General features: G+C 40.3%; 1 protein-coding gene across 1 annotated transcript in view; it reads right to left on the minus strand.

The window, feature by feature from the left end:
• The window catches only part of unc5a (unc-5 netrin receptor A), a 157,623-nt gene that overhangs the window by 71,508 nt on the left and 73,535 nt on the right, over positions 1-12,580 (minus strand). The window contains exon 7 of the mRNA XM_036589442.1: positions 10,040-10,204. Within this exon, the coding sequence (XP_036445335.1) occupies positions 10,040-10,204 (165 nt within the window). The remainder of the gene's footprint in view (positions 1-10,039; positions 10,205-12,580) is intronic.

The following is a 12,580-nucleotide window of genomic DNA, read 5'->3' on the forward strand; positions in this document are numbered from 1 at the left end:
TACAAGAGACCTATTTTACTGTTTTCTGTCATTTTTCCATCTTACAAGGTTGTATGCTAATGACCATTGCTCTCATTGAAACCTTAGAAAGGGCAAAGGGGAGGACACTGTGTAGTGGTGGTGTGCTCAACAATGGCTGAGACTGAGGACAGTGCTGTAAAACTATGCATATTCAAATGAGACTTTTTGGTTTGAGACCCAGACACAGACAAATGCAGAAATCATATAGCCTTTCTAACCACCAAATGGCCACGTCTATCATGTTAATTTCTGAGTCGCAATGGTATTTGCAATGTTATGTTAGCACCAAGGTAGCAGTGGTTGATGTTCGCATTTATCTAGCTTAAGCAGCTTAAGTTTAAACACGGATACTTGATGCTTGTAACATACATTCTGGTAACATAATATTTTCTCACAACATCTCGGTTTTACTACTCCACAATAACAATGGATTACATTTATGTAATAAATTACATATACATTTGATTTTCGGCAGCATTGAATCTGCACTCTTTACCAATTTAATGTTCAGCAGTGACAATCTCACAGCCTGTTAGAATATTATTGGAGTGTTCTGTTAGCCTGCTTGCTATATGCCCAGCCAGCCAGCTTCTTCTAGTGAGGACATTAACCAGTCCAGTTAGCTTATAGAGAGGCTGTAAACATCATCGACAAATGACTACGGTGCAAGTATGAAGGCTGAATGAGAGGGGGTGGTTATTTTAGTGGGGTGGAATGTTTGCTCTATGTGATGCTACATTAAGCCACAGATCTTAACAGCCTGTAGAATCTCATGGTAGATATGGTAGAATGGTAGATACAAGGACAAGTAACTTGTAGAGCAATTATAAAAATGTAGATACAAAGTTTGGTTCCCACAGTGACAATATGTTGGGTAGTACCATCTCAAATCAAATGTTTTGCAATGACTGGAAATAACTGTCGGTGCCTCACACCATCGAATTTGTTTCAAGAAGTCTTTGGAAGTTGAGGTAACACTTTCTTTTACAGTCCCTATGTTTGAGGTATTTACCAGGTAAGTGTGAAGTATGAAAAGTTTTCTCAAATCAGCCTGTTCAGTTTGAACCTGCAATAAAAAAAGTGCTACATTAAGTTTACTTGTTAAATGTGTAAACCATTTCCACATGAATAATATACACTGTAGGGCCAAAAGTATGTGGACACCCCTTCTACTTATAGAGTTCAGGTGTTTCAGCCACACTCATTGCTAACACCTGTATAAAATCAAGCACATTACCATGCAATCTCCATAGACAAACACTGGCAGTAGACTGGGTCATACCGAAGAGCTCAGTGACTTTAAACATGGCACTGTCATCGGATGCCAGGTTGTAAAATTTTTGCCCTGCTAGATCTGCCCCTGCCAACTGTAAGTGCTATTGTTGTGAAATGGATGCATATAGGAGCAACATCAGCTCAGCCAAGGTGTGGTACACCATGCAAGCTCACAGAATAGAGCTGCCAAATGCTGAACCATGTACAGCATAAAAATCGCTGTTGCTCTGCTCACTACAGAGATTCAAACTGCCTCTGGAAGCAACATCAGCACAAGAACTGTGCATTGGGAGCTTCATGAAATGGGTTTCCATGGCCGAGCAGCTGCACACAAGCCTAACATCAGTATGCACGATGCAAGTTTTGGCTGGAATGGTATAAAACAAGCCACCGCTGGACTCAGGAACAATGGGCACATTCTCAGGAGTGGTGAATCATGGCAGTTTGATGGACGAATCTGAGTTTGCCAGATATAAATTCCCACAGACGCACTGCAAATTCTTGTGAAAAGCCATCCCAGAAGAATGGAGGCTGTTATAGGTACAAAGTGTGAACCAACTCCATATTAATGCGCATGGTTTTGAAATGGGATGTCCAAAACCTTATAGGTGTGGCAGTCAGGTGTCCATATAGTGTATGTTACATCAACACAATTACTGCCAAATGTTAGTAAACTGAAAGTCAGCAATGTGTAATTGAATTTATGTAAGCTATTTAAGACAAGTACATTCAAAGCATCGCTTTTTCATCAACCTTTGAGGTTACATTTTAGAAAATAAAGCCCCAAAGTGCAACACTGGCAGATTTCAGAATGAAGGGAAACATCCCCAGAATTTAAATCAGGAGTAACAAAATGCACTATTACTTGCTATTTACTGCACCACAGACATAGCCGACAGAATCCTGAATCGCTAGCCGCAAGCTAATCATGGTTTTTGTGTTCTAGATGATCATCTTGTCATTTTAGAAAGGAACATCAAGTATTACACATCCCTAAATAAACTGAGCTAATGAGCTAGCACTCAGTAAACACAGAACTGGATGTATTAGGCTATAAAAACCCTGAGAGACTATAAACTTTTAATCCGTACCACATTTAGGCTTGTAAGTACAAGAGGACATGAGCTTGATATAAAGTTATTGTGTCAGTAGAATTTATTTTGTGGAAGAAAAGCCACATTTTTGCTGTGTTTGTGTCTTTGCTTGACATGAAAACAAATGGTACAGACTGAAAGCCATTGACACAGAATGTAAATCAAATGTAGATTGTAGTTCATTGTAAAGAATATGCAATTACGTAATTCCCTTTCAGCAGTACACCAAATATAAACAACAGCTCACAACATCTAAGGGTTAAAAAGACAAAAGAGCAGAATTGCATTGAAAAGCTTTTATTTTGAACGCGCAATTACGGCTAAACTGCTGAAAATGTGACACTTTTACAGTTTTCATTAGCCCTGTTTCTCAAATGAAGGTGCTAATGAGGGGGAGGTTGGCCTGGTGCACATTCAGTCCCGCTTTCCACCAGCCGGATGCCCTCCAACACCTGGCCACCGTTCCGCTGCCTGGCAAACGGCCAAACTATTAATTAGCCCCACGCACCGCACAGCGGTTTAAAAGCAGGATGTTGTGTTCACACCACAGACTCCCGCTGCTCATCAGAAACACCCCCCCACCCCCCACACACAAATGTTTGTTTTTGTCAGTGTCAGGGTGTGGGGTCATACATCCTATAGATGTAAGTGCCTATATGTACCTATAATATGCCCTATATGATTTGCATACATATATACATCTATCTATCTATCTATCTATCTATCTATCTATCTATCTATCTATCTATCTATATACATACTTTGTTAGCCCCCTTTTACCCTGTTCTTCAGTGGTCAGGACCCCCATGGACCCTCACAGAGCAGGTACTATTTGAGTGGTGGATCATTCTCAGCACTGCAGTAACACTGACGTGGTGGTGGTGTGTTGCGCTGGTCTGAGTGGATCAGACACAGCAGCGCTGCTGGAGTTTTTAAACACCTCAGTGTCACTGCTGGACTGAGAATAGCCCTCCAACCAAAAATATCCAATCAACAGCGTCCTGTGGGCAGCGTCCTGTGACCACCAATGAAGGACTAGAGGATGATTAGCTCATACTGTACAGCAAGAGATGAGCTATCATCTCTGGCTTTACATCTACAGGTTGGACCAACAACGCAGGTGCATCTAACAAAGTGGACAGTGAGTGGACACAGTGTTTAAAAAATCCAGCAGCACTGCTGTGTCTGATCCACTCGTACCAGCACAACACACACTAACACACCACCACCACGTCAGTGTTATTGCAGTGCTGAGAATAAGCATATACATATAGACATAAAGCTACATACCTACCATATAAAGCTACATACCTACTTATTATAATATTTTACATTTGTATTGTACATATACAATACAATGTCTCGTTCCACCGGAAAAAGTCTGGTTCCACTGACTTACATTAACAGTAAAGTAGGTGTTTTCGTTCTCCTGTAAAGTTACCATTTTGGAGAAATAAGGTTTTCTATGTTTTATATGTATGTAAGTAACTAATATGTTCCATATGCATTGTATGTAAGTATCTATATGAAATAATAATATCTCCACTATATATTATAGATGTTGTTACTGTCACAACAAACCTTCTTCTACATTGTACCTTGACAGGATGCACATCAGTGTAGTTAAAGTTATAGTAATTTTGTATTGAATTGTAATTTTTCTATTGCTCCATTCATCATGCAGTGTGAAGGGTTGGTATTTTTAATAAAAACATACAAAAATAGCAACAAAGTTTTGATGATGTGTAACTAAAAATATCTAATAACAAGCCTAAACCTAACCCTAACCCTGCTGTTAATCTTAACCTGAATAACCAAAAAGCTGTTTAGGCTTTTGCAGTTTTAAACTAACACAACACGGAGCAAAAATGAGGACCATCATTGTAGGTTTTCCTCTGGTTTTCCTACAAAGTCCTTAAAAAAGTGCAAAAACAAACACAGCCATGAGCACAGCTTGTTCGGGGAGCAGAGGCCGTGCTGCCCTGCCACAAACCATCTTCGAAACAAGCCTTGGAGCGGCGCATTGAGCCTTCCACCCAGCCCTGAGCTCCTTCAGAGGGGAAAGACTAACTCCACGGCCTTCAGATCACTCTGGTTTATTTTTATTCTTAAATTTAGTAAGAAGCAGCCCATGACAAATCCTCACGGGCCGGCCGCCCTCTCTCGCTCTCCACTCGAGGAAGACTCAGAGTCCGCGGTCTTTATTTGACTGAAAGCTTCCCTGAGCAGCTAATTATAGCCAAAAAATAGTAGCGGCGGCTCAGAGAGGCCGGAGGCAGCAGGATTTCTGCTTATTGCGATACATCACAGCCCCATTGTCTATGGACGCACATCTGCTGGGAACAGATTGCGACAAGAATTGCACCATGGCCAGCATTCTACCTCTGCTGAGATTTCTGCCTATTCAGGGTGTGCAGATGTATGTGTGTGTATGTAGGTGGGGTAAAGGGGGGGGTTAAAGTGTGTGAGTATATGTGTATGTGTTTACTGGAGGGGGCATGAAAGAACGAGTGTGTAAGTGTGTGGGAGTGGCCCGCGAAGAGGTGCTTAATCTTGAGGGAGTATTTAGCCAAAAATCAACAGAAATTAACACAATTGCCTCTTATGACAAATACAATCACCTACAGTATTGTGCAAAAATCAGAGACCACCCTTTCATTTATTTCATTTTCAGACAAAATGGCCATTAAGTATGGCTGAAATGACCTGGTCAGTAGCAGAGGAGAGACTGGCAAAGTCAACAACCTGTTACCCTTCTTCTGGACAAGCTTGTACTCTCTTCCCTCAGTTTCTTTGATTTTCCCCAGCATTCCACACTTAAATTTAGAGATACTTTTCCCTCTTCCCTCCTATTCTTGGGCACTGATTTTATATGCTAATGACCATTGCTCCATTTGGCCACTTCAGCAAGGGGATGGGTTGGATACTGCGGCGGTGGAGAGCTCAACATTGGTCACATCTGAAGACAGTGCAGTGAGCTAATGCATATTCAAATAAGACTTTTTTTGGTTTGAGATCCAGATAGAGTCAGAAAATCTTGAACATATGACTATAATGCAGAAATCTCTTCATTCACTTTGCTATAGCCTTTGTTTTCTGAGCTAAGATGTTGATTTCCGCTACAGTCCCAATGGGATTTGCAATGTTATGTTTGCAAAAACATACAATGTGATGTTTCCTGTGGTATTCAAAGCATGTACATGTTACTAGTTAATGTTCTCTTTGTTAAGCCTTTAATGAAGTGCAATTTTGTGTATTATTCACATATTTTACAATGATTTTACAATTGTTAAAAAACAGGGAAAGCATTTAAAAAGTCATGTGTCAGGTGAAAGAGAACATAATATTGGTAGTTATTTCTATTATCATGATATTTGAAATGATTATCATATATTTGATAGCATGATATGTTTCCACAAAAGAGAGATAGTCAGAAGCATATCGGTGATATACTTTTAACTGTTTCAGAATTAGTTTTTAATATTTAATATTTTATTTAAGTTGTACCCTCCTAATGTTTGTTGTGTGAAGTTTGCTCCATTAGTTTTGAAATGGAGCTATGAGGCCAATGGAGCTAAGAAGCAATGGAAGCTGACAACCACCAAGTTAGATAGTTAGCATAAAACTGAAAGGAAAAGTATAGATAAAATTCAAGTTTTTATCCATTTTTACGGACAAATAACTTTAAAACTCGGTTTAAAGTAAGCTTGATGACATAACGCTGATTGGTGGGGTGTAAACTTCCATGGCTTGCTAGCAATGTTAGCCTCCAGGGCAAAACTAAAGAAGCAGACTTCAGAAACCAAACATTAGGCGTAAGGGAAAAATGTACATTTGATTCTTAGCCGGACCATCGCTTTAAGGTCCATCTGCTTGGTCCAACACCCCACTGAGCCGTTTCCTCTTGCAGCTGCTGTGATGCTTTCTTCACCACGTCTAATTCACACAGCTCACTGACTGCAACATGGCATCTAACTTCAGACGATTTGTGCGAGAAAGATAAAAAAACATCAAACAGCAGCTGTTCAATGAGCGTCCACGCTCAGCTGATTGTAACGTTAGATTCTGAATTTGGTTTCTTCTAATTTTGCTGGAGGGCTTGAGCTGAAGATGTGTGGTGAACATTTCAGCCTTGTGTGCTGCTATCATTATTCCTCCATTAAAGTCTGGATCCAATTGGATTTTAGAGTGAAACTGAAAGGTAGTGGTAGAACCTTACTGGTCTGACCCTAACGTCAGTGGCATAGATAGGGCAGTCGTATTAAGGCCCATAATGTGAGGGGGGCCTATTGACCATACACCCTAATGTCTTAAATGCACCCCTTATATTGCTACTTTCACAAATTAACCACATAGAAAGACATGATAACTCGACAACATCCTTCAACCATTAGCCTACATTAGAGAACCAATTTGTCTCATGCATAGCAACAATCAAATAATATTGTCATTGAAGAAAATATTTGTGTAGTGTGGATATTCATTTATTTGCACTTGTTCTTAAAATCCAAGTTACATCACTGAACTGAGTCACCAAATGGCCAAGCTATTTACTATGAGTCACACCAGAGGAGGTAAGTGAAACATTCACCTTCTATTCTTTCAACATGAAATCAAGGTGGAGTCATCAGACATCTGGTGTTGGTTATCAACAGCGGTGGGATTAAGTTAATCTTAGCCTCAGATCCTCCGCCCACTTGTACATAAAGTGTCTGATATCTATATCAGGTTAACCCTCTGGGGTCCACAAACTCACCCTTATGTCAAATTCGATGTTTCTACATATCGTCACCATCCAAAGAAAAACAAGCATCTCCATGCTAACTTTACAGGAGAGGGCTAAAACCTTCTTACCTTTTAATGTAAGTTAAAGTAAAGAGATTTTATTCCAAATGATTTTTAGAGCATTTTTATTGGTCCAATAATCATGAAATTTTTAATCAATGTAAAGGACAGCTGCTGAGCTCAAATGATGTAGATAAATAAAAATGTAGATTCTTTACATACTTTTCTTTGGACAGTTATGATATGTTTCTCTATCTTTAAGGTAATACAGCATAGATGTACAGTTCAAACATTTCCTGAATCTGTAGAGTCGCCCTTTCCATTCCACCATATCACCAGATCATACTCACACATGACTCACATCTGGAGTTATGAGGCCTTAAAGAGGGCTAGAAAACACATCATCTGCCTCTCACAGTGCATAATTGGTGGATTTGTGTGTCTACCTACATTGGTGTGAAACTGACCATTGGACACTCAGGAAATCATTAAGGACTGACCCATCGTGTCAAAAACCCTTCATTCTTCATTCATTCGACATTGGAGACATATGTGAAATGGTGTGTACAGAGTTTACAGCTGCAGTGGTTTTGAAAAGGAGCAACAACGATATCTGAACATTTTGACATGAAACATATGCATATCATGTTATATGCAAGTGCCGTTGAATGCAAATTTATGAGGATATGCAAAAATCGAGAAAATGCCCTTAGACCCCAGAGGGTTAATGGCTAAAAATCATAATTAGTAGCCTAATTGTGTTTGGGGTGGCCAAGTCCTGACTTAACCACATTGAAATGCTATGGTAGGACCTTAAATGGGCAGTTCATACTCGGAGACCCTCCAGTGTGGCTGCACAGAAGAGTGAGCCAAAAGCACAACACATCCATGGTGATGTGAAAGACTGACCTCCAGTTATAGGAGGCATTTGGCTGTAGTTGTGGCATAACCATCCATCCATCCATCCATCATCTAAACCGCTTATCCTTCTGGGTCGCGGTGGGGTGCTGGAGCCTATCCCAGCTGTCATTGGGCGGAAGGCAGGATACACCCTGGACAGGTCGCCAGTCCATCGCAGGGCAGACAGACAGACAAACACATTCACACACACACTCACACCTAGGGGCAATTTAGCATGGTGGCATAACCAGTTATGTGAAAACTGTAGTTTGTGTTCTCCTTGTCTTACATTGTATTTTTGTATTGTACAGCAAATGAGGTGTTTGGAGCAACACGACAGGAGCACTTAATGGGTCAACCAGACTTTCAGTGGGGCCATTGGCCACTAAAAGAAGACGGAAAGCCTTTACCACTTTTCCATTCAACCCTATGCAAACACTGTCTTTCATTATCTCTTAAAACACAGTTCTGGTCATTCAGAGATTAAAGCCATTCTGATTAACTTACAGGAGCTTCCTTCTGCCTTTCCACAGGGACTGTGACCCATCTTTAACTTTAATAAGAAATGAGGTTTGCACTCACAGTGACCACTGCTACCCGGTTATGAGCTCACTTACAGCACTGGGGGGCCAGAGTCCTCAGGTTAGCGTGTAAAAAGTAGGCCATATTTTATGCAAACTTCTGTATGTGATGAATAATTAAAGCGTGTTTTCAGCAATGACCCACTGATAAGCGAAAGCGATAGGGAAATCACAAGTAGCACATGCTCACGCTGCGGAGAGCGGCCTTAAATTCTGTTTTCAAAGCAGTTTTTTGGATACAGCAGCTTTGCACCCAGTGGGATAGGTGGAGGGGAGTGGTGGAGGGGGTTGTGGAGGCACCCCACCAGGCACTTGAAATGACTGACACTGGAAATTATCCACCTGTGATGAGAAACTCAATCACAATCAAATTTGTGTGTACTGCAGGATGGGTGCTCAGCTCATTAAAAAAAGTATCTAAGACACCTGATAAGATGTCTGATGAAATGTGAGGGATGTCTCACTCAAAAGGTAAGTGAGAAAGTGCAGATAGTGCCAATCAAAAGCTTAGACTTAACTGATGATGTGACTATTAAATGTCTTAACTTTTACAGCTTTGGAACTCATTTTTTGAAACCTGTAAAGATGGCCAGGATTAGCAAATTAGAATAACTGTTTACACATCTTTCTGCATAGAATATGGCTTATTATTATTTTGAAAGCACTTTCGAAAAGTGATTCCAAACTTGTGACAATACATTACTGTGCAAAAAGTAATACATATCTATATTTTAAGAGCTATTTATCTGGGATGTAAGCAAAATCCACCACAAACAAGGCAGAAATTCCTCTAGTCGGTGCTCTTAACTTTGGAGTACAATTGCTTAAACAAGCAAAACAAACTAGGTAGCAAAACACTATCATTAGCTTACAGAACAGAGGTTTTTAGGTAGACTTTCCAGCCATGCTAACTTATGTAACATCCATGGGCTAACGACAGACTTACTGTCTGTTGGACGATACTGACCATTGCCCTCAACTTTGAGCTCCACCTCCAAGAGACGTTAGAGTGGTTTTGAAATTCCACACTCAGTTTGTTCCCACACTAAGAAGACCACATTCCCTACCCACATTTAGCCAAATATTTTCCATGGCTGTCCCCAGATGTTCTCATTATGAGATCACATCTGTCTGTTTGTGGTCAGCTGGTTTTGGGCTTATCATTGTATCCACAGTATTGCAACATCAATATCATGAGATGTCATACAGTATTCACTTTTGCCTCCCAACCCTAGTTTACACTGGGAAAGTGATTTTGTTCCTATTTTCAATTACGTTCTGTGAAAAATCTTCCTCATTTTTGCCTCCCGTTTCCCTGTTAACCATTACCTGTGGGTAATGAGCCCTCTTTGTGTGGAAGTATAATGTTTGGTTGTTACTCACTCTGTGGGCACTGTTCGCTAGTGCAATTTAGGGACTGCAGATCCAGGCCCTGGCACGCTTTGCCCCCTGTTCCTGGGGCGGGCTGGGTACACTCCCTGCTGCGCCACATGGTACAGTCCGTCCCACACGCTGACCATTTGCTCCACTCGCTCCAGCCTCCATCCACTAAACACACACATTGAGAATTACAGCAAACACAGAAAAAGGAGAAACAACATTACTGAGTCATACCAACATTAGGGTGAGAAAGTTTTGTGGAGGTGATGTAGAATTTATGGGGTTATTAAAGGAAACTAGTTTGACCCTGAGCGTGAACTCATTTAGCCACACATAGAAGCAAACAAGGCCTATTTTCCCGATGCACACTGACATGAGGACTGGCTGTTTTTCTTTTCGCTGTGAATTTATGGTACAGGGGTGTAAAATAATGTGGCTTACGCAACCAAAGTGCTGTCACACTGCTGCCAGCGGATGCCATACCTAAATACACCCACGCTTGCCTTATGACCGCCGCACCGAGGATTTGAGTAGATGCTGCTATGACCCTGGTTTAGCTTCAAAATTGCCCTCACACAAGCATCCTGCTATTATGAGAATAAACAAACAGAGGCAAATTGAAACAAGGGAGCGCAGATGGTTGGAGGCCCACTCGTGTGTGTGGTTCCGCAAATTTCCCATTTCTTCCAAGGGCGTGTTAGGGAGGGTTGTGTGATCGTTATTCGGCAGCATGGCTGGAGGTGGAGGTGTTAGCGGAGCAACTCGGGGAAGGTTATGGCAGGGCTGACAGGAGCTGGGGTACGGCCGGGTTTGGGGAGGTTAGTGCCAGGCTAATGGAAGCCAGACCTGCTAATGAGCTCTCTGGGGGGCTGCTGGGATTTTCCTGCTCATGCCGGGAATGGACGCGCCATTATCCGCACACACTCCCATACAGTGTGCAGCAGCCAAATTAGGAACTGCCACTTTAAGAAATATTGCGTGCTGCATACTAGGACGGACACTGCTTTTAACCATATACTGTGCTGTGAAACTAGCAGATGGAACTTTTCTGAGAAAAGAAAATACGTTGATTCATAGAATCAGGTTTATATTTAAACTCGGCAAAGCACTGCAGTACTACTCTTATTTCATTGTGAGGTTTTGACTGGAAACAAAGGGGCTAAATTCTTAAACCACCCAACGGAACATGACCAGAATTTTTTTTCAGTGTGGTATCTAGGTAGATTAAGCTAAAGTTATTCTCGTATTGGTTAGGACATCAGTAGCTGATCTGAAAGCCTGTGTCTAGACATATCACTGTGAATGCGAGTACCAATCTAACCACTGACAAGCATATGACAAGCAATTGTCATATTGTAAACCGTGGCAGCAGCTCAGTATCTAGATACTTTGCTAAAGTAGTCACTGTAAAACTGCTACAAGGTCAAATATATGTTAATATATCTGTTATGCTTGGTTAATCTAGAATGGTCAAAACATATTCATATGAAATGCTGTTAAGTTAAAGAAGCACTACTAGAATTCCTTAGGGGTGCTAACAGAAATTAGCATTATGCTTATATATATATATATATATATATATATATATATATATATATATATATATATATATATATATATATGTATATAATATTTAGCATTTCCTTACTTTTTGACCATGTTTTGATATTTATGGCTCAAACTGAAGGCCTAAGACTAACAGTTACAGTTTGGCCCTGAAAACTAGGGCCCATCTAAAATGAAAAATGTGACCAATATCAATTTCATGGTGCTAAAATTACAATACCTGAAAATATAACTGGAAGATATGATTGAGTGACACTCCGGCCTAAATGACAAATGTAATTTTTGTAAACATGCCTCGCTGCCTCCCAAAGCAGTGCTGCGGTCATTTCTAGAGTGAGATAAAGGCCAGAAAAACCCCCTTCTGAAGATGTATCATGAAGGTAGGTGGAGCTTCTGAATGACTCCAAGCACTTTGGGGAGAATACCTGATGTCTGGCTGCTTGAAATGTGCTTTTCCGCTAGCTGGCAAATGCAGAAAGAAGCCAGATAGTGGCTCTGCTGGGGAGCCAAATCACATCTGTATTTATTAGTCTCTACATCAGTAACTGTGCTAGCAGTCAGTGAATGCTGTGTGTTGTAGTGCGAGAATAGTGGAGGATAAATACACAAAAACAACGCAAAAAGGCTGAGGAATACAATGCTGCACTACAGAACGCTCCAGAAAAAAACATGCATATATATATGTATTACACACATATATATGTATTAAACAAGGTGCGTGTGTGTGTGTATATATATATATATATATATATATATATATATATATATATATATATATATGTATGTATATATATACATATGTATATATATGTGTATATAAAAAATATATATATATATATATATATATATACACACATACATATATATATACACACATACATACACACACACACACACACACACACACACACACACACATATATATATATATATATATATATATATACACACACACCTTGTGTAACTTCCATAAAGAAG

This window comes from Colossoma macropomum, unplaced genomic scaffold (genome assembly GCF_904425465.1).
Source record: "Colossoma macropomum unplaced genomic scaffold, Colossoma_macropomum, whole genome shotgun sequence".
NCBI classification, from domain to species: domain Eukaryota; kingdom Metazoa; phylum Chordata; class Actinopteri; order Characiformes; family Serrasalmidae; genus Colossoma; species Colossoma macropomum.